This window comes from Panthera tigris, chromosome E1 (assembly GCF_018350195.1).
Source record: "Panthera tigris isolate Pti1 chromosome E1, P.tigris_Pti1_mat1.1, whole genome shotgun sequence".
Classification (NCBI taxonomy): Eukaryota; Metazoa; Chordata; class Mammalia; order Carnivora; family Felidae; genus Panthera; species Panthera tigris.
Window position 1 is genome coordinate 39,072,791 of NC_056673.1, and position 22,880 is coordinate 39,095,670.

General features: G+C 51.3%; 1 protein-coding gene across 1 annotated transcript; it reads right to left on the reverse strand.

Annotated features, from left to right (window-relative positions):
* Positions 1 to 6,516: 6,516 nt before the first annotated feature.
* On the reverse strand, positions 6,517 to 19,278 carry CCR7 (C-C motif chemokine receptor 7). Its single transcript, XM_007085815.3, has 3 exons — positions 19,186 to 19,278; positions 12,926 to 12,975; positions 6,517 to 9,978 (listed from the first exon to the last, which is right to left on the reverse strand). The coding sequence occupies exons 1-3, from the start codon at positions 19,193 to 19,195 to the stop codon at positions 8,899 to 8,901; spliced, it is 1,140 nt and encodes a 379-aa protein (XP_007085877.1). The 5' UTR covers positions 19,196 to 19,278; the 3' UTR covers positions 6,517 to 8,898.
* Between the last annotated feature and the right edge of the window lie 3,602 nt (positions 19,279 to 22,880).

Consider the following 22,880-nt stretch of genomic DNA (forward strand, 5'->3'; position numbering starts at 1 on the left):
TGGGAATCGGGCACCAGATCCCTTGTTTTGCCCCACTCCTGCCTGTCAAGGGGTACCTGGTGACCAGACCGCCTCTACCCCTCCCTGGCTGACCTCCAACCTGCCTGAGGAATGGGAAAAGTCAGCTGTGTGTGAGAGAGACTGGGGGCGGGTGGGGAAGGACGCTCTGAATTTCGTCTCTTAGGGGCCGCATGGCAGAAAGACCACAGGCCCATCTTCCCCATCATTTCACTCATCAGTGCCTCAGTTTCCTTCTCCATAAATCGAGGGAGTGTGTGTGGGGATCTGAAGGATCTACACCCTTGTAAGAATTCTAATGAAATCAAGGTTCTTGGTGGTCATCACTCAGATGGCCGTTCCGCTCTTCGTGTGGGTGGGTGTAAGGGGGGCAGGGCCATGGCCCTCACTCTGCAACCAAAGCAAGTGACTTCTTCTCTCATGTGTCAAGGGAAATAGTTCCTTCATCTCTTAGGGGAAAAGAGGCACCCCTTGGAGCTGATTTGCTTCCCGGTTAACTCCTTGGTGTCTGGTAACACTGAACAGATTGCTGGGCCCTTAGGGTAGTGACAGAGTCTGGAACAACTTTAAGGAGGGAACATTAGGATTGGGGGCAGAAAGCAGAGAAGGAAGAAAATGTTCCAGGCCTCGAGGCCCTGCTTGGTTTGAGGGGGTGTGTGCAGTGGCATCAAAAGGGGCCTTAGGATGCTGAAGGTCTTTGAAGGGATGGTGGGTCATGGAATGTGTCTACCTGTCACGTCTGTGTCTGGCTAGGAAAGGAGGGGAGGGGAAGACAGGGAATAAACACGTCTGAACATCTGCCATTAATGAGGGGTCTGGAGTTTCTGAACCAAGGATCGGATTGCAAGGCCTGACAAGGAGACAAGATGTTGAAGCTTGGGAAGAATCCAGGAGGCGAGGCTGCGGGATCTGGGCGTACCTCATACCCCTCTGGTGTGGACATCGTTTTCTCCATTCCGAGGAGAAGGAAGCTGAGGCTGGGAAGTTGAGTGGCTTGCTCAAGGCCCTGGAGCTAGTGAGAAGAGGAGGTGGGGTTCCTGTGACTGCCTCTCCAGGGTGGGGTGGGGTTACTGTGCTTTCAGGGGCGGACAGTGCTGTTACTTTTTTGAGTCAAAGACCTTTTTTTCTTTTTTTTAAAGTTTATTTATTTATTTTGAGAGAGAGAGTGTGTGTGTGTGTGTGAGCAGGGGAGGGGCAGAGAGAGAGAAAGAGGGAGAGAGAGAATCCCAGGCAGGTTCCATGCCGTCAGTGCAGAGCCTGACGTGGGGCTCGAACTCACAAACCGTGAGATCATGACCTGAGCTGAAACCGGCTTACCCAACTGAGCCACCCAGGTGCCCCGAGTCCAAGGCCTTTTAAACTCGTATGGGACCACTGCTCTGGCTAACTTGCCTGGAGACTCCATTATTGTTCTTCTTGTTCTTTTTTGCTGTCTCTCTCCCTTCCACCCCATGTCCTGCTCCCTTCCCACTGATCCCTCCACTTCCCAATCTCTACCTTGCTTTTGGTCCCAGCTGCTGGCCTTGGGCTGATGAGAGAAGCCAGCTGTAGCTGTTGGGGAGGCTGGGGACAGGAGGAAATGCTTTCCCACCATGCCCCTTCCCCAAAGCTTTGTTCGGCTGTCTCTCAACGTTAAGGTGATTGAGCTGTGCCAACAGGTGTGGGTGAACTGCAGGTGTCTGAGTGTTACTGGTGAGTGTCCATGGCCCCTCGGTCATGTGTGTGCTGCAGTGAGTGTGCATGGAGGATGAGGGGACTACTGCTCTATGTGGGAGTGTATGCACATATCTATACTTGTGTGTGTGTGTGCGCGTGTGGTGTATATAAATGCTTGTGTGTTTCTTAAACATATTGTGAATGTACATACTTTTGCGTGTACACCAGCAGGGTTCAGTGCAGAACTTGTACAGTCCAGTCCAGTGCAAAATGAGAACGCTGAGCCTCTTGCGCAAAAATTATTAAGAAGTTCAAGATAGAGACAGCTGAGCATTAAATCAAGTGTGGGGCCTTCTGAGCGCAGCTCTGTGGGACTGCACGGGTCTCAGGCCCGTGAAGCTGGTTGTGTATATGAGTGTGTGCAACTTGTATATGTGTATGTGCGTGCCGGTTGTGTGCAGGTGCGGTCTCGGGCATGAAATCGAAGCCTTTTGCTCACCGCCCCCAGGCCAGGCACCTCGGCAGCCGCTGGTGTCTATCAAAGGAAAGGTGTGTTTTATTTTTGGCACTTTTGGCGCCCTTTGCTGCCTGCTCCCATAGTGCCCCGGGAGGCTTTTGTTTTACTGCTTTGTTGGAAGGGTGACAAACACTTCCCTCCACCTGCTGCCACGGTGGCCCCACCAGAAACCACAGCTGGGGGTGGGGCAGCTTCCTCAGCCCCTCACCCACTCACTCTGTACCCCTTTCAGGCATCAGTGTGCCCAGAGCCCTGCCTGGCCGACCCCACCCAGGTGAGGAGCCACCACCGCATCAGAGCGGGAAGAAATGGTGGAAATCATTTGGTGCAGCTCCCCCACCTCACAGTTAAGGAGATGAAGGCCCGGGGTGGGGGTGGGGGGAGCCACTCGCCGGTGTTGCCCAGTATGTCCGTGGCAGAGTCCAGACACTTGCCTCCTAGAGCCTGCAGCCCTGCAGGGCTGGCCTGTGGGGGAAGCTTGGGTGGGAAGCAGAGCCTGGAGGAGAGAAGGGGAGACCAAGCTTTCAAGGAGCAGCAAAGACCTGGTTGCCACAGGGCCCGTGGGGTCACATCCCCCTGGTGGATGGGGGCTGTATCTTTGTTATTTGGTTCTCCCTCCTCCCAGGTCAGAGCTTTGTGTCCAGTAGGTTTTGCAAAGTTTTGGCTGGTACATTTTGAGAATATTGGCACAAGGCCTGGCGCAAAGGAGGGGCTCCATGCATATTTGGTAATGACCGAGCAGCTATTTAGTTGGCTTGTGTAGTCGAGTGGCAAGAACACGGGCTTCGGAAGCCAGCTGGTCAAAGAACTGGTCAAGAACTAAGCCACTTAGTGAAGATTTATCACGTGGCAGCTGTGCGTTTTGGCCAAGTTACTTAACCTCTCTGAGCCTCAGATTCCCGGCTGTAAAATGGGACGCTAGCAGGGTTGCTTGAGGATTAAATGAGTTAAGGTTTGATGCTTAGTGCAGGTTTGATGCTAACACAATTGTGGTAAGGTTGTAGTTATTCTTATGGCTGTGTTACTTCAGGTAAGTCACACAGGCTTTCTGAACCTCAGCGTTTTCACCTGTTCTAAGAATTCAGCGGGAGGTGGTATACCCAGCAGTCCCTGGCACATCATAGGCACTCAGTAAATGTGAGCCTGTCTCCCCTCCTACGTGAGGTCTTTTCCACCTAGAGGCTCTGTGATTCCTGCAGTCACTTCTGTGATAGCCTCCCACCCTGTAATTATCCAGCCTCTGACTCAGAAGCTCCACCTCTGACAGGGACTGAAGGATTTCAGGCAGGTGTAGGCCTGTGTCTTGATCTGAAGGTGAAGTTGAAGGCAGAGGGGCCTCTCCCTGAACTCCCCAGGCTCAAAGCTTCCCATTGTTCTTCCTGCTCCCCTTTCCCTGGACCCCCAAGGCCAGAGGTTACCAGAAATACCCCTTGGTAGCTGAGCATCCCTGAAATGGGGGTGTCCAAAGAAGGCAGGTGGCAGAAAGAGGTGTTAGTGCAGGCAAGACGGCAGGGTCCGGGGAGTTAGCTACCGGGGTGGGAGCCCAGGCTTCCACGCAAGAGACAGAGCTGGTGCCACCAGAGGTGACTCCTGGCCCCTGGCTGGACCATAGGCTCTGACCATGCCACAGAAAACACCTCCTGGGCCTGGGAAGAATGCTTCACTTGGCCTTCACACGTGACCATGTTCCTGTTTCAGTCACTTGAGTAGTTTGCATAAACCATAGAAGATAAATGTGCGTGCATTTCCAGGCCTCCTTTTAAACTCTGGGAAAGGGTCTGGGGCATTTCATCTGCAGTATCTGTTGAACTTCACCGTGTCAGATATTTACTTGGGACTAATATAAACTACGCTGCCCTAAACAAGCTCTGACATAGGCACAAGAGAATGCCGGGGCAAGGCATGTTTCCTCACTTGCCCTCTTGCTAGGGGGATGGCTGTCTGACCTCTGGACCTATTGCACCCGGAGGGAATGAAACTGGCCAGAAACGGGCAAAGCCTGACCCCACCCTGCTCGTGCAGGCCGATGTTTATTTACACAGAGAGGAGCACCTGGAGGCCACACTGTGTAGTGGTTACTATTACACATAGAACAATCCAGCAAGTGGATTCCCTGGGGTTAGGAAACAATAGACAAAAAGAAGGTTATATTCATCTTCACAGCGAATGCGGGAGGAAGAGCAGTCTGAATTGGCCACGCACGCACCCAAGGAGGGGAGTCGTGGAGCAATCACGTGCCCTCGCTGCTGATTTTGGAGATCAGATGAGATTTGTTGGTCTAGAGCTGCTTTGGCTGAGCAAGGGGCCATGTAGCCTTTTCTACAGCAGACCCCTTGTCTGTGTCTCTTTCTAGGCCCCTGACAAGACAAATGGCTGAGCTGGGGGGTGGTGTGTGTGCACACGTGTGTGTACGTGTGCGTGTGCGCGTGTGTGATGAGGCTTCTCCTCCCTGCAGTGCCTCTCAAACATCTGCTCTCAGAGTGGAAGCTGGGAGGGCTGACATGGTTGTTCTTTTGATTTCAGGGAGAAGACACCTGCTTCTTTTACTCCATAGGGTTTTTCTAGGGGCTCAGACTAGGGGAACTGGGCTGTTTCTAGCCTCCTCCTGGCAAAGAAGGCCATGAGCCCACCTGTGTCTAAGATTAATAGAGCTCCTTTCTCCTCACCTGTGATTGGGAGGTCCAGGGAAGCCGTGTGTGTGTGTGTGTGTGTGTGTGTGTGTGTGTGTGGTGGGAGGACATCTTTCCATCCACTGACAACACTCTCCAAGTCTGGTCCCTACCTGAGTAGTCCCTAGAATACACCCCTGCCCCACCTTCCCCCTGCCTTTTGCCCCCACTCAAAATTGCGCCCCTCTGCTCCCCATCTTATTCGCCTCAACTCCCACCCCGCCCCCATAGGCCTGTTTCTTCTCCCTCCAACTATTTACCTTCAATACAGACAAATAACTGAGAACGTGACCTCCAGAAAGGATCGTTTCTTAAAAAGATCAGTTGCCTGAATTCCTTTGGGCCTGCTGCCATTGTTCTTTTCTTTGTACCTCATTCTCCCAGACTCAATGGCAAGGACAGGAATGATTTAAGGGGGAGAGGGGAGAGTCTCCTTAAGGACCTGGCCACAGGACAGGAGGGCTGGAGCTTGTCAGGGCAGAGCTACGTGGTCTGGGATGAGGGTGGCAAACGCCAGGGTGGATGTGTAGGGCAGTGTGAGTGAGTGCAGGAGGTCCGGAGCAAGAGCTCTGGATGGAGCTTGGGAACCTGGGTTCAAGTTCTAGCATGGCCAAGAGCTCCTGAGAGACCCCAGGGGAGTCATTCACCTCTCAGAGCCTCAGTTGGCTCACCTGTACAATTGGTGGGAAGGACAGACTGACTAATCTTCAGCTTGTCTTCCAGCTTGATTTACAAATTGTATGAGGATGGAAATGGGGCTAAAGAATTGAATTTGGTTTCTTTGTGGTTAGCAACTTTTTTTTTAGTTACCGTGTCTTGAACATTTCTGAACGATTATCAACAACACTTCCGTAAGGATTTCTAAGCATTTTACATATATGAATTTTATTTGCTCCTCATGACAACCCTAGGAGGTAGGTGCAATGATTTTTGTTTCCATCACATGGATTAGGAAACTGAGGCATGGAGAGACTAAGACCAGTAGCGCAGCTGAGATTCAAGCCAGGCAGTCTGGCCGCAGAGGCTGGGTTCCTCACCGCCACATGCAGCATTCCAGGCACCGTGCTAAATGTTTGCCAAATCCTCTCCACTTTGCAGTTGAGAAATCTGAGATTCAGAGCAGTTGAGCAACAGTTGGAGGTCACACAGCTGGGAGGCAATAGAGTTGAGGTTCACAGTCAGCCAGTCTCCAGAGCCTCGGCTCTCCCCCATCCGCCTCCACAATCTTGCCAGATCCTCAGGCGCCCAAAGCAAGTTTATCCAGTATCCGTACATTGCAGTGTCTATTTAAGCAAGTCAGTTCCTCTCTCTGAGCCTCAGTTTCCCCATCTAGAGAGTGATTGGGGCTTGGGCCAGCTGGAGGCCCTCCCTGGAAACACCATTTTGGGGATCTTTGAGGCCCCTTGCAGCTCCGTGAAACCATGTAGAGGTGTGGTGCTTCTGGCTGGAAGGGCAGATTTGTGGCCTGGGTTTGCAGGCAGGGAAGCTGGGGGGCAAGGTGCTGGAGCTGGAAAGAAGGGGGAAGCTGTGGGAGACGGGGAGGGGCTGTGGGGGCCATGAACCTAGGAAGACGGCGCGGTTGTATGAAGCAGATGAGAGAGAGAGAGAGAGAAGCCCTTGGGGGAGTGCTCCCCAGTGAGTCTATTCTTTCTTCCTAGGGGTCCCCCAAAGTTCATTGAAGGCACATGAGGGTGCTGGGCAAGGAAACAGGGGCCAGGCCAGCAATGAGCTGAGATAGAGCAGTTTGGGGAATTAACTTTGCTGGGGTTTTGTAAATACTTGGAGATGTCCAGTTATTTTAGAAAAATGTATTTGAAGCTGAGGTGGCATGTTTGTGCGGTTGGACTGGCTTCCTGTTCACGACCGTTCCTTTCCATTTCTCCCTTCAGGAACTGAGGCTGGGTTTCCTGCCTGTACCCTCGTTAGGATGTGCACACCAGTGGGCTCCACGCTCCTTTTGGGGTCCCACAGGCACTCTGGGGCTCCCCCTTTCTCCCCACACTCGTGCACACACATTTGCAGCTGCACCATTTAATATTTAATGCTGCTGCGGCAAGCACTGCCCCACGCTGACTGCGTCCTTGCCGGGTTCCTTTTTCCCAGGGCGCCGGTTCCCGGTATGGAGGCCGGCTGACAAACAGTGCCCAGGGCATCCCACGGCAGAGGGTAATGTAATGTGCTTGTGAAATTGGACAATGGGCTTCATTACCAGACAGGCTTTTTTTCACTTTGTAAAGTTGATGGAATCACCTTTGCATAAATGTCACCCCCTTCCCCGCATCAGGCCCCCAAGTATTGGTGCTCAGGGCCCTTTAGATCCCTCCTCATACGTCACAGCTTGGGCTAACTTCCGCTCTGGCTTGGAGGGGTCAGGTTCTGGGCATCAGGGCACCCAGGGACATGGATATATGTGGAGGGCAGTGGCTGTTTCTTGATTCTTGCCCCTCCATGGTGGGTAACCATACATTGGCTATTGCTGCAACAATGGTCAGTAGGGAGGGACGTGGGCGAACCTGGCTTTCAAGCAGCCAGCAAAGGGTAAGCCTATCACATGGGTCTCATCCCAAGCCCCCTTAATCCAGCGTGCTGTGGTCTCTGTGCCCAGGGGGAGGCCCTCCCTGGAAACACCATTTTGGGGAACTTGAAGGGACTGACAAAGGGTCAGGGGCTCTGGTTCCAGGCTGAGTCGGGACAGATGAGCAGATCAGTGTGTCAATGTTCCTAAAGGTCAGGGAGAGCTCCCAGCCATTGAGGTTATAGGGACAACTTGGTTCTTTCCAAAGGTCAGCTCACACTGGTGACTCTAGATCACTGCTGATGGTGCAGGCTTAGGTCCTCTCCCATGAGCTCTGGAAGGGCATTTGCAAGACAGGCACCTTGTGCCTCCCCTCCCCCTGCTTCTTTTAGTCTCTTGGGGCTGTGTCATTGGATGGGCTCAGGACATAGCTCGGCAGACCTCGTGGCTCCGAGCATCTCTGAGCAATGAAGACCGGGGCAAAGAGAGGAGTGGGGGTGGTCAGGTGGGAAGTGAGAGTTTGCAAAACAGGAACATGCCCATTTGTCATTTATCAAAAAATGTTCCCTTCTTTTAAAGCTGTTGTTTCCTCAAGGGAAAACTTGTATTTGTATGTGAGTAAACCGTGCTGGACAGGATGAGAGTTTTTTGTCCCCACGACTAAGAACAAAAAGCAGCTCATTGGTCTTTGGCAGCCAGCACTGTCACCACCCCGTGGCCCCTAACCCCTCTCCCTGCCCTCTCCTCCATCTGAGCAGAGCTGAGACCCGAGAAGGGCTGGCCACACGTCATCCTTGCCCCAGAGTCCTGGCTGGGAGCATGGCTTTGGCCGGGCAGAAGCGGCTGGCCTGACCTGCAAGAAACACCACACCCCTCCCCGAGGAGAGCCTGGGAGGGCAGCAGCCTGATGAGAGGTGGCAGGCGAGGGGCAAGTGTGCTTTGGGGGAGGCCTAGAGGCTGCCATTTCTTGCTGGCTCAGATGACAGTGGAAAAAGCGATGAAGGCAGAAAGTCGGAGTTGGGCCCACTGGCATCCTCCTCTCGCTGCCATGCCAAGCCTCCCCACCATCTCTGGTCTTGGAGACAAAGCCTTGTTTTCTGGAAGACCTTGTCTCAGCCCTTGAATCTCAGGGAGGATGTCATTCTAGGTCAGAAGGAGTTTCCTTCAGAGGACCCGCCGGGCCCCCTCCGCCAGCCTACCTGTCACCAACTACTTGTTTACCCCAAGAGTGTGGACCGTATTCCGACTTCCACTTTGGGATTTTGGTTTGGGAGACAACAGCCTCGGTTTGGGAGTGTTGCAGGACTTGGTGTGGCTCATCGGCCACAACTCTTTGCAACCTTGGTGGAGGTAGCTAGGGCCAGGGTGAAGCCCGGGCTGCGGCACAGGCTTTCCCCACGAGATAAAACTTAATAGCCAGGACTGCTTTTCCCTCTGCAGTTTTTGGAGCCCAAGTCATCTGCTCCCTATCCCCAGCCCAGGGGCCCTGGGGGAGGTCCATCTAGTCCTGGCAGAGGAGCCTCCTACGGGGAGAAGGTGGTGGTGGTCTCAGCCTCCACACTCATGGAGGAGCGCCGGGTGTGGCGGCAGGAAGACCACTGACGGAGCCGCTCCTGGCTCAGGCAGCCCAAGTCCTTGAAGAGTTTGAAGAGATCACTTCTGAACTTGACGCCAATGAAAGCGTATAAGAAAGGGTTGACGCAGCAGCGGACGCAGGCCAGGCTGTAGGTGATGTCGTAGGCGATGTCGAGCTGCTTGCTGAGCTCACAGCTGCCGCTGCCGGTGATATTGAAGTTGGCTACCGTCTGGGCCAGGACCACCCCATTGTAGGGCAGCTGGAAGGCTATAAAGACCACGACCACAGCGATGATGACCTTGATGGCTTTGTTGCGCTCGAAGTTGCGTGCCTGGAGCAGGGTGCGGATGATGACGAGGTAGCAGAAGCTCATGGCCCCCAGGGGGATCAGAAAGCCCACCACCATCTGGGCCACCTGGATGGTGATCAGGGCTTCCACGTGCTCAGTGATGAGGGAGCACCGCAGTGCTTGTTCGCTGCTGCTCTTCTGGAGGCCGCTGTACATCAGCTCTGGGGTGGACAGCACCATGGCCAGCATCCAGATGCCCACACAGGAGAGCTTGCTGATGAAAAGGACGCGGGCACGGTGTCGGTGGGCCGACACGGCCTGGACAATGGCCACGTAGCGGTCAATGCTGATACAAAGAAGCAGCAACATGCCGCTGAAGAAGCTTATCTTGTAGATGCCAAAGATGATCTTGCAAATGTGGACGCCGAAGGCCCAGGACTTGGCCGCGCTGTATGCCCAGAAGGGAAGGGTCAGGAGGAAGAGGATGTCTGCCATGGCCAGGTTGAGCAGGTAGGTATCAGTCATGGTCTTGAGCCTCTTGAAATAGATGTAGGTCAGCACAACCAGCCCGTTGCCCAGCAGACCCATGAAACAGATGACGGAGTACATGACTGGCAGGAACCAGGCTTTAAAGTTCCGCACGTCTTTCTTGAAGCATACGGACTCATACAGCGTGTAGTCCACCGTGGTATTTTCTCCGATGTAATCATCTGTGACCTCATCTTGGCACAGGCACACCTGCGGGGACGGGAATAGGGCAACATGATCCAGCTTAGTGAAGTGGTTTCCAGCTCAGCTCAGCGAATCTTGCTGCCCTGGGATTGCCCCAGGGCAGTGGTTTCAACGTGTGGCCCCCACCACTGGCATCATCAGCATCACCTGCAAATTCTCAAACCCTACTTGAGACGAACCATAATCTCAGAGGGCGGGGCTCTATGGATCTGGGCCACTTTCCAGGTGGTTCTTTGGTGTGAAACCAGTGCTTCCCAAATTTTGACACACATATGAATTACCCGGGGATCTTGTCAAAATGCATGTCCTGATTTAATAGGCTGGAACCCAAGATTCTGCATTTCTAATAGGTAGCAAGGGTCTGATCTTGCCATCTCTGAGACACTTGTCACTACATGCCCTGATGGGGGACTGGAAAGTGTCTGGGTTTTGGGGTCAGATGAGCCTTGGGCCAGATAAACACACTTTATCTCTGGGCCTCAGTTTTCTCATCTGTGGAATGGACATGGGTACTATCTCCCTCACGTGGCTGTGGCGAGGGGCCTAACTTAGGTTCTGGCGCCTGGAAACTCCAGGAGAGTTGGGATGTGTGCCTTTCTTCTTGAGCCTCCTTTAGAATCTGCTAGAAAGATTTTTTCCAGGGAGCCTACAAAATACTTGAGCTTTTAAGGGAAAATCCACCTTGGGGTTAAGGTTGAGGAGGGCCTAGAGCGAGAAGAGAGGAAGGCAAATGCTTGGTTGAGAGGCCTTGAAACCCTGGTGTGGGGTGAGCTGCTGTGACTTTGGGCAGTTAGGGACTCGAAGAATTCTATGAATCCCTGGGGCCCAAGGCACGGTGCCCGGCACGCAGTAGGGGCTCAGACAATGTGTGCCCAAGTGCACTCAACTGCACGGCTATGGCAGGAGTGGTTGATGCACCACTGGGCCATAGCCTCCTCAGCTGTGACGGAGTCCTTCCTGCACCTCAGGAAGAGAGTGTGGTTCTGTCTCCCTCTCCCTCTGTGCTACCCTCTTCCCCTACCTCTCTGTCTCTTTCTTCCTTGCAGTCTCTTCCGGCAGATCCCAATCAGCCAGGCTCAGCTGCTCAGGGCTTTTTTTTAGCCTGTCTGCAGGGCAGGGTGAGGGTTCAGGCAGCCTGCTGTGATTTTATCAATGAAGGAGGACTCACGTCCGCCTGCCCCGTGCCTCAGCGCACAGCGATGGCTAAGCCTGTGCAGCCTGGCAGTGGGGCTGCAAGATCGCCTCAGGAAGCCCACGGTCCCTACTCTGGGAAGTGGGCTCTGGGCAGCTCAACAGGATGGGGTTTGCATACAACTGGGGAGCTGGAGTGACTTTAGAGCTGAGGAAAGGGAGGCTCTTGGAGAGCCTCGCTCAAAGTTACATAGCCAGAGTGGAACCCAGTCTACTGACTTCCCCACATCCTGTCTCTGTCTTTCTTACTTCCGAATTCCGAATTTATCACTGTCCTGCTTGGGGACAGAACAAGGACAAACTAATGTCCAGGAGCCTTTTCTTTGGGCTTTGCTATCTTGAGCAAATATCAGTGACAACCCCCTTTCCCTCATGTGGGCATGATGGCAGCCTGGGAGTCCTGGAAGAGGCTGGTTGCTCTCAGCCACCCATGGTAAGGCCCAGGATTTTAAGTCCGGGGTCCCTGGACATAAGGGGGTACACCCAGCCTCTATGAAGCATGCTCCCCACCACCCTGTCCCGCCTTCTCTTTCTCCCCTTTATTACCTCCTGGCTCCAGGCCACCAGGCTTGATGCCTCTGTAGCCTTCAGCCCCACCACATCCTGCCCCATCTGAGCCACCCCCCTCCCCCCAAGGAAAGAGAAGAATGAGCCCCAGCTGTCTTGTCCCCTCCCCAACCTTCCAGGCTCCACTTGCAGCAACACAGCCCCTCCCGAGTCCTGGAAATGGGAAGCAAGAGGGGAGTGAGTGGTGATGAGGAGGGGGGCCAGGCTGTGGGCTGCAGCCCAAGCTCCGGGGGGCCTCTGGGATGGGGTTTTGGGAACAGCGCCCAGGTTGGGGCCTGCCTCTGGCCGGAGCTCTTGGAAAGCTGCCCCTCTGGCCTCCAGACCCGGGGAAGCGCCAAATTCTGAAGGACTGCCTCTCCAGTTCTGGCCTCAGCCTCCCCCTCCCCCTCCCCCTCCCCCTCCAAGAGAGCTCCCGCCCCAAACAAATGGAAGAGAGTAGACTGTATGAGTTACAGTTTCTTCTAACTCTGGTACTTCACGGGGCCAGATTTCCTGTCTCCGTTTCTGGGATTGCGAAGCAGAACGTTGTAAACTGGGGGACTTTGCTCCTGCAGAGTTCAGGCCCCCATAAAGTATGTGCACCAACCCCCACCCCCAGTGTCCCAGGCCTCATCCTTTCTTCCCTCCCCATTAAGTGGGGCTCAAATTGGCCTCTTGACTTCACAGAAGGGACTGGGGCCTCCAGGGGAGGCTTCGGCTGGACACTGGGGGAGGGAGACAGCTTTGCGGTAACTGGATAGTAACCAGGCCACCAGACCAAGGGTTCTCTCAGCTCACGTATGAAGTTTTACATGTGTGGCTATGCATACATATGCATAGACTCCAGTCACCTCACAGCCTTTGCTTTGTGCAGTTCCTTCCCACGAACTCAGATGGAGCCCACATTTCTGGATCCTGAATGGGGACAGTGGAAGTGGGGTGGGGGAGACAGTGGTGTTTTATTCCCTGACCCCATGTTTTCATTTAAATGGAGTAAAGGACATTCAGAGACCATCTGTGGCTTTGTAGGGTCACTCAGCAGATGGAGAGGGATGGCCATCAGCTTAAGGAATAACGAGTGGGTTTGTGTCTGGGTCTATTTTCTTCCAGCAAGTGCCCACCTCCTCCACCAGGACCCCAGGGATGGGAAGGGGGGGGGGACTTGGGGAGGGGGTATGGAGGAGGGAACAGAGCTTTTCTCGGCCACAGATCTCACCTGGAAAATGACAAGGAGAGCCACCACCAGCACGCTTTTCATTGGTTTCCCTGTAGGAGACAAGGTGAGAAAGTTATTGCGTGGCAGGGCCAGGGATTTGTTATGAAAGAAAGCCTCTGGGAGGGGTGGGGGCACTGCTGGGAACTTTCATCACAAGCCCCAGGCACCACATTTGCCTGGAACATCAGAACCAGATTGTGCCTTGAAGCACCTGGCTGCCTGCCCAGCCTTGCCGCCCTCTCCTCCTCGTTCTCTACTCCGAGGTCCTGGGAAGGAGTGGGATCAGCGGGCAGTCCCTGCTCCCCACCCCCTTCTTGGTTCTTCAGGGTGTCTTCTGGAGTTGGAAAGTCCACTCTGGCCCATACCACCCCTCAAGGCTGAATTTTGATTGACCTTGACTCCTGGGTCTGAGTGGCCCCTCCCATTCCAGGTTATATGGGTAGCACAGCCCTGAGGTGGTGGTGGTCAGGGTGTGTGTGTGTGTGTGTGTGTGTGTGTGTGTGTGTCCTGCACCGTTCTGGTGCCAGTAGCCACTGGGGAGCATTTTTCCTACACCCAGGTGAGTGGGCAGCCCCAAATACAGCCCTGAGTGTCTTCTGGGTGAGGCCAGCTGAGGAAATAGGGTAATGTCACAGGGATGGGTGGAGGAGTGAGGTTATTTCCTGGCATCTCAAAGATGGGAAAGTGCTCTGGGGACCCATCTGCCTCCATAGCCTCTCATTCAAGTGACATTCATCAAGGCCAACTGGTGGTTTACTTTGCCTGTTCTCTCAGCCTGCTTTTAGAGCAGGGATCTCTTCCCTTTTACCCAGCGCAGACCCCAAATCAAGAAGGCACCAGGGAATTGTGTGTTGGTGAATGAATGAACGAATGAATGCCCTGCTTCCCCTTCTTCCAAGGGAGAGAGAGCACCAGGATGGCCTGAGGGGACACTGTCCTGTGACAGTGTGGTATGATGGGAGACTTCTCTGAAGTAACTACTTTTTTGGCTTGACTGAAGTGTGTGTATACATTCTCTCTTTAACTTCTTGCTAATCCGGGGCCTTGTGTGATGTGGGAAAGGGGAACGTGTTCAGCTGTGGGGAAGGGACCCCGTCTGGCCTGTCCAGAGTGTGCCCTGGGTACATTCTGGAAGCCAGGAGGCTCTCCTTGAGTCTGAGCAGCAGGCCGAGACCCTAGGTGAGCACAGGCCTGGTGTGCTGCAGTCAGAAGATGGACAGTTGGCTGCTCAGTTCGGCTTTGTAGAGGAGCTGAGGGGCTGGAGCGGGAGCTTACTTCCTCTGAGCCTGAGCAGGGAGGACAGTTCACAGGGTACTTTATGTACAGATCACCTAACCTTCTGGGAGCACCCGGAGGGCAGGAATTGTGCTTTCTTGCCTTTGTAGCCCCCTCCCTATAGTAACAGGACCCTCAGTTCCCAGCCAGGGCCTGGCCCACAGGACAGTCAATAACTGGGGTGCCACCAATGCATGCCCAGGCAGGACTTGCAGGCCGGTCGCACCTCCAGCCTCAGCAGGGACAGGGAAATGCTTCGGACTGTGCTTCAAGCACCTTCTGGAAGCTGGGGGCCCTCTTCCTGCAGCGAGGAATTCTGCTTCCAAGAGGGAGAGCACCGGAGTCTGTTTCCTTGGCCACAGCGCCACCTGCTGGAAGCCTCTCTGCATGACACCCAATTCACACACCGTGTGCTCTGATGGAGAGCCTAACGCGGGGGATTCTGGGCTTGGGGGTTCCTGAGTGAAGGAGGAAGGGCATCAGGCCACATAAGCAAATAGGTATTTCTCTCACGTCAAGCAAGTTATACGGCACACTACTGCTTAGACACGTCTTTCTGAGGCTGACCTCTGATGCCCACCCCCATCAGCTGTCCTCCGAAATCCTGAGGACCTCGCCATCCACCCCTAAGGAGGAAGCCCCCTTAGCTTAGTATGGCAGTCAAGACCCTCATGGTCTGCCTGCACCTGCCTTCCTGGCTGTCTTCTCTTTCTGAGGGCAGGCACCCACTAGCCGGTTGTCCCCAGCTTGCCCCCTTGTTCCCTGGTAGGGAACAGATTGTCATGCAACATCCTAGCCCCCCTCTCCCATCCGCTGAATTACCCGGAGGGGCCCTGCCCAAGCCCACGTCTTTACTTCAGCCACGCTCTCGTCAGGGTCCAACGCACAGCCCAGCCTCCACTGACTCATCTTGGCGTGAAGCGCTCGAGGTTTCTTTAAACACGTACAAATATTTCGTTACTCTAGAGAAAGCTCGTTTTGACTGTCAGTGAGAACTGAGAAACCTCAAAGGTTTGATTAAGTCACAACTGGTGAGATACAAGGAGCAAGAGGTGTCTCTATTTTACTCCATCAACCCCTTCTCCTCCTGGGCCCTGTCCCATTCCTTTGCTCACCGGTGGAGGGGAAGAGAAACGGGGCGGGACCAGGGTGTGTGTGTGTGTGTGTGTGTGTGTGTGTAGATGATTTCTCATTCCAGGTGTGTTGGAAATGGCGGATGAGCAAGGATTTGTAGAACAAAAATAGGCCGTTTTCAAGAAAGGTTATCAAATGGGAATTTAGGGGAACTCTGTGGTGGGACAGGAGCCTGGTCAACGGCCATGAGTCAGATTGCTTCTGTCTGGCACAAAGTCATAAAGCAATGGACCCTGAGCACCAGCTTGGGTGAGGTCACTGACGTTGGGAATCTCAGAGGTTGAGAAGTGGGTGACTTACATGTTGGGTATTTTCTGAGTTCTTGAGTTTCTAGTAATAATCATAATGGAAAGAAAATTCCCTAGAACTCCAACCTGAGCCCCCAGCAAGGGAAACTGCCTCCCTGTCTGGGAGGAGGAGACTGCTGGTCAGTTACTCCCCCAAATCCTGAACTTCCATCTCCACATTTTCCGGGCCCTCAAGGCTGCCCAGAGAATTATAGCTGCCCATCAGCTGCCCCCCCGCAAAGCCCCTGCAGACTTTTTCCTCTCTGGAATTCCTCACCTGCTGACACTTTTTATTTTTTTTTTTTACAGGGGGCAGGGTTGGAGGGAGAGGAGGCAGTGGAGAAGGGGAGGGAAGAAGCAAGGAAGCAGTAAGGAAATTTGGAGAGAAGGTGGGAGAACTGGGGGGGGGTGCCCTTCAGGCAGTAGGCAGGGCTGTTGAACCCTGCAGTCACTGTGATATCAACTGTTTTATCCAGTGATATTCAGATCCCACTGAGCTCTCAGTCCACACCAAACCCTTCCCAGGTCTGATAATTTCATCCTCACAGAAGACCTGACATAGGTATTCCTGGTATCCCCATCTGGCACTGAGGAAACTGAAGCACAGCGAGATTGGTAATTTTCCGAGTCACACGGTCAGCTAGTAGTGGAGTTGGGCTTTGAATCCTTCCATCTCCAGAAACCACACTCCTAACCCCTCTTTTGTTCTTCCCTTTCGTCTTTGTGTATGTCTCCCTTGCAACATCCTGTGAGCGATGTCTTGCGATGTTTATACTATATTCCCAAAAATAGAGGCCCAGAGAGGTTAAGCCACTTGCTTGGGGCCACACAGCTTCTAAGAGACTGATCTGAGATTAGAATGGAACTCTCACGACTGCATCCCATTACATTTCTGATGAACCCACTGTGTATAGGGACCTCCATGGGGCAGGATGGGAATCCTCACTTTCCCATATCTTACGGGTCATCCAGTTCTGTTGTTTCTATTCCCCTAACATCGCAGAACTGGCCCCACATCTGCCCTGACATAAGGGCATTTGACTTATTGGCCTCTGATGAAAATTGGATTTGTTATCCCTGCCACATCCCGCATCCCTTGTTCCTCCTTGTCTGGTTTGGTGACGCTTACCTACCTTTCAAAACCCAACTGAAATGCCCCTCTGACCCATGCTCACTATTCTTTTCTTTGAGCTTCCCAAGTGCCTCACGCTCGCCCCATCAGCTTTGTATCTCGCTCTGTCTCAGTGGCTTGTTGACATATGTGTCTCTCACTCCACGAGACTTGTCATGCCCCAATTCGCCCATCAGTGATAGCCGATGGAAAGAAGGTGCCAAACCAAGAGGAGAGATTTCTCCAACAGCCCCCTCAGGCTGTACCATTCCCACCCCCACCCCCACCCCCACCCGGCCAGGCCCCAAAAGGCCGGGAAGGGTTGGCCCTGAGTTCCTTCAATACCCCTCTGCCACCATTTCAGGTCAAGCTATGAGAGAGAAGTCTCTGATGGACTCATTTTTTTCTTCTCTGCTTTGGAGAATTCTGAGGTCTTAAGTTTCCTCCCTCGAAGGTGGGGAGGATGCTTGGAGTGGGGGGTGCTCATTCAAATCGTGAATCAAAGACCAGTTCAGTCCTGCTTCAGTGTTTTCATTTTGTGTAACAGAAACTCTGTCTCCTCGCCCACCTCTTGCTCCCTGCTGGGCAGATGAAGAGAGAAAAACAGATCCTCTGTGGCCCACACGCCTTAACCAACCGTCCAGAGTCCGTTCTGAGCAACGCTTCTCTCAGTGGCTTCCCTTCTTACCAGCATTTCAGGCTTGGCCGTTGGGGCTCTCTCTTGAGTTGAGTGAGGCAGGCAAGAACATCCCTTTCTCCTAAACCAGAGGTTGCCCTCCTTCCCCCCATCAAAGCCTGTGAGACTAGCTCCCCAAACCTAGGTTGGGGAGGGGTGGGGGACCCTCAGTGGTGGACTAGAGAGCTGGTTCTCACAGGCCCAGGGAGCTAGTTGTGTACATCCTTCCCTGACTCTGTGCTCAGCCATTTCATCCCTTGAAATTGTCTAAGGCTTGAAATTAACCATGGCGGGAGAATTTACACAATGGAAATTGGCAAGAACTACCAATCACAGCCTTTCCTCCTAGGGGGATTGGGGGGGGGGGGAGCAGGTTTTCCAACATTTCCCATCACACCACTGGGACCCTGCTTGGTTTCCTTCACAGAGGTCACACAGAGAGTCAGGGACCGCTTCTTAGGGGGTGATGCCTGCGTTTTGTGATTATGGTAAGTGGTGGGGGTCTGGGGAGTGGGATTAGCGAGCAGGCTGGTGGCAGGAGAGGAGGTTGGAAGAGATTTTTAAAAACTAAAATCAACTCAGAGTTCTTGATGTCATTCATTCATTCCACAGATACTTTCTGCTCATACCCCCAAAGCACCTGTGATGGAGAGGTAAAGATCAGACCCCACCTTCCCAGGAGCCCCAGGTGGTGGGGTGGGTGGCTACTTTAACCCCTTTACAGCTGATCACTCTGTCCGCCCAGGGTTCCGGGCAGGTGTGGGGGAGGTAGAGTAAAGGCAAGAAGCTGTGGTGTGGTGGGAGGAGTATGAGGACAGCACCAGTGAACCTTCACTTTTTAAAGCCAACCTCTTGCGGCTTTGAGGCTGCCGTGGTGCTTCGCTTGCTGGTGAGAATGAACCATCCAGGAACCTGGCCTTTGTAGCCTCAGCCCGGTCTGACTTCACAGCTGAGATTTACAAATGGGGTGTCTGGAGCTGGACGTACCCCTCAAAACCCTCTCAAGAGCTTCATTCCCTCTAGTTAAGACTGAGGTTAGACCAGAGGACAGGCTTTTTAAAGGGAAAACTCATCTGCCAGGGCAGAAAAAGCAATGAAGTGACACAGAGGCTGTGCTGGAGGCCTGGGCTCTGACTTCAAACTGAATGCCCCATTGCGGTCCCATCTCCCATAGCCCACCCAGCCTTTAACCTGCAAGAGGCGGCGGCAAAGCCAGAGAGGTGGGCAGCCGGCTTGCATTTGCACCGCCTATACCACTGGCACAAGGCATCATCTCCTATTTACTCCTCCTCGCAACCCTGAGGTAACAGAGCTTCTGATCCCTGGTTAGCAGGTGATAAAGGTGGAAATCAGAGGGAAGGCGGGAAGCGGAGGGGCCCAGAGCCCTCTGGGGAGACTTTGTCCCTGATGGAACAGGTCCTAGAGAGCCTCACCCATCACCCCAAGCTGAGATGAGAACAGGTGCCGTCCAGATCACCACCAACCCTAGCCCTGCAGCCTTCTCCCGTCCCTACTGTTCTAGAAAGACACAACCTCACTCTGCCTTGTCTTTCCTAGTACCGATGGTTACCCCCTTCCCCAGGTCTGACAGGTGCATCCACCATGCCTGGGAGAACAGGGTGGCACTGTCTGGGAGCAGACACCAAATTCAGAACCTGATTCCTCAGGAGGCTCCTCCATACCTTCCATCCCCCTCCTCCACCTCCATTCCACAAAGTCAGGCTGGATGTCAGAGTGACCCCAGTACTGCTTTTTCTCACATAGGAGGCTCACTCACCCAGGTCCATGACACTCTCTGGGCGGCTGAAACCACACAGGAAGGCTGTGCCGGGTCTTGAGCTCTCACTGTCTGGGGAGGAAGTGCTTTTAAGTTGTGAGAGCAGCCACCCTCTTCTCTGCCCCTCCTACCCCCGCTCCTCCCTCCAATCCGGCCTCAACCCTATAGTGCTTTCTGGAACCAAGGGGAATGAGAAGGTGACAGTGATAGCCCACTCACTGGTCATAGGATCATGAATCATCAGGTTATTTATATTCAAAAAGCCCCCTGTATAGTCCAACAGACAGATCCCAGCCCAAGGCAGGAGAATAAGGGCCAGTTATAGATTTGACACGTGTTTATAGACTGAATCTCACGGGCCAGAGAATCAGAGGTGAGTGAGGGGTTATCTCCATCCTTCCTCTGCCCTGCTCAGTGTCACAGGGAACTACATTTCCCAAACAATTTTGCCTCCCAGCTTCTTGGGTAGGTTTGGCCAATGGGAGGCATTGAATGAATGAGAGACATTGTCAGAATGTTTCTTTCTTCTTTCTCTTCTCTTCCTTTCCTTTTTTTCTGACACCTTTATTGAGCTATAACCCACATATAAATTTAAGATTCACTCTTTTTGGTTTTGTAGATTCACAGAGTTGTGCAACCTTTACCACAATCAATTTTAGAACATTTTATATCACTTTCCCCTGCAACCCTCCCCCTATTCATTAGCAATGACTCCCCATCTCCCCTCCACCTTTGCCCCCTGCCCCTGGTAACCGCCAATCTTTCTATCTCTATACATCTGTCTATTGTGGGCATGTCACATAAATAGAATTATATAATATGTGGCCTTTATATCTGGCTTCTTTCACTTAGCATAATATTTTCCGGGTTCATCCATGTTATAGCATGTCTCATTTCCTCATTGCTTCTTATGGCCCAATAATATTCCATCGTATGGATATACCACATTGTGTTTATTCATCATCAGTTGGACACTTGGGTTGTTTCTACTTTTTGTTTTTTATGAATAACGCTGCTATGAACATTCATTTACAAGTTTTTGTGTAGGGCATATGCTCTTATTTCTCTTGGGTACAGACCTAGGAGTGAAATTGTGAGGTCATATGGCAATTCCAGGTTTAACATTTTGAGGAGCTGTCAAACTATTTCCCAAAGTGGCCTCATGATGTTATAATCTCATAAGTTCTATATGAAGGTTACACATCCTTGGCAAAACCTGTTATTGTCTTTTGAATTGTAGTCATCTAGTGGTTATGAAATGGTATCTCATTGTGGTTTTGATTTGCATTACCCTAATGGTGTTGATCATTTCTATATTTCTTTGGAGAAATGCCTATTTAAATCATTTGCCCAGTTTTGAATTGGGTTATTTGTTTTTTTATTGTGAGTTGTAATAGTTCTTCATTATTCTGGGTATAAGTCCTTTATCAGACATAGGACTCATAAATATTTTCTTCCAATCTAGTAGATTGTCTTTTCATGTTCTTTTTTTTTTTAAGTTTATTTATCTATTTAGAGAGAGAGAGAAAAAAAGAGAGTATGTGTGTGTGTGTGTGGGGGGGGGGGGACAGGGGAGGGGCAGAGAGAGAGAGAGGAAGAGAGAGAAAATCCCAAGTAGGCTCTGCAATGTCAGAGTGGTGGCTGACACAGGGATCACACCCATGAACCATCAGATCATGACATGAACCCAAATCAAGAGTTGGATACTTAACTGACTAAGCCACCCAGGTGCCCCTGTCTTTCACCTCTAACATAAAATTTTTAAATTTTAGGTCCCAATTCATTTATTTTATTTCATCACTTGTGCTTTTGGTATTCTATCTAAAAAACCACTGCCTAATTCAAGTTCAAGATTTAACTTGTTCCTATGTTTTCTTCTGACAGGTCTATACTTCTAGCTCTGACATTTAACTCTGATCCATTTTGAGTTAATTTCTATATATCATGTTCTCCTCTATTCCCAATTTGTTGGAGTTTGTTAAATGCTTTCTCTGTTTCCACCTTGGTTTTTGTTTTTTTTTGTCTTTTATTCTATTAAATATGGTGTATTATGTAGGTTGATTTTTGTATGTTGAACCAGCCTTGGATACCTGGGATAAATTATTGGGTTATGGTGTATAATGTTTTTTTTTTTTTTCAAAAAAAATGTTAAGTTTACTTATTTATTTTGAGAGAGAGAGAAAGAGAGAAACGAGAGAGCAGGAGTGCAGTGAGAGAGGGAGAGAGAAAATCCTAAGCAGGCTCCTCGATGTCAGCACAGAACCCACGGTGGATATTGATCTCATGAACTGGGAGATCTTGACTTGAACTGGGATCAAGAGTGGGATGCTTAACTGACTGAGCCACCCAAGAGCCCCTAATCTTTATTATATGCTGCTGAATTGGGGTGTTAACGTTTTGTTGAGGATTTTTGCATATATGTTTATAAGGGATAAAGGTCTGTAGTCTTATTTTCTTGTGATGTTTTTGTGTGGTTTGGGTATCAGGGTAAGTCTAATTAGAGATCTGTCAATTTTTTAAATCTCTTCAGTATACCAGTTTTTGGTTTTATTGATTTTCCCTACTTTTTTGTATTCTCTATTTCATTTGGTTACATTCTTGTCTTTATTCTTTCTTTCCTTCTACTTGATTCAGGTTTAGTTTGGTCTTCTTTCTCTGATTTTTCAAGGTGAGAGCTAGGTTCTTTATATGAAATCTTTCTTCTTTTTTTCCCCAATATAGTCATTTATAGCTATAAATTTCCAAGCACTGACTTAGCTGCATCCCATAGGTTTTGATATGTTGTATTTTCATTAGAAGCATTTTCTAATTTCCTTTGTGAGTTCTTTGGTCCACTGATTATTTACAAGTGTGTTATTTAATTTCCACGTATCTGTGGATTCTGAAATTTTCCTTCTGTTATTGACTGTTTTTTTAAAAATTATTTAATGTTTATTTATTTTTGAGAGAGAGACAGAGCACGAGTGGGGGAGGGGCAGAGAGAGAGAGGGAGACACAGAATCCAAAGCAGGCCCCAGGCTCTGAGCTGTCAGCACAGAGCCCAATGTGGGGCTCGAACTCATGAACCATGATGTCATGACCTGAGCTGAAGTTGGATGCTCAACTGACTGAGCCACGCAGGTGCCCCATTCCTTCTGTTACTGATTGTGATCAGAGACTATCATTTGTGTGGTCTTAGTTCTTTTATTTTTTTTTTAATATTTTTATATGTGTAGTTTTTTTTAATGTTTATTTATTTTGAGAGAGAGCAAGAGAGCAGGGAAGAGGCAGAGAGAGAGGAAGAGAGAGAATACCAAGCAGACTCCACACTGTCAGCACAGAGCCCAACACAGGGCTCAAACTCACAAACCATGAGATTATGACCTGAGCTGAAATCAAGAGTCAGACCTTAACCAACTGAGCCACCCAGGCACCCTGATCTTAATTCTTTAAAATTTGTTGAGATTCATTTTATAGCCTAACATATGGTCTATTTGGAGAATGTTCCATGTGCACCCGAGAAGAATATGTACTCTGCTGTTGTTGGGTGAAGCAGTCTATGGACATCTGTTGGGTTCAGTTGATTTATAGTTGGTCAAGTTTTCTGCTTCCTTATTGATCTACTGCCTAGTTTTTTAATCCGTTATTGAAAGTAGGGTTTTGAAGTCTCCGACCATGATTGTTGAATTGAGTATTTCTCCCTTTGATTCTGTCAG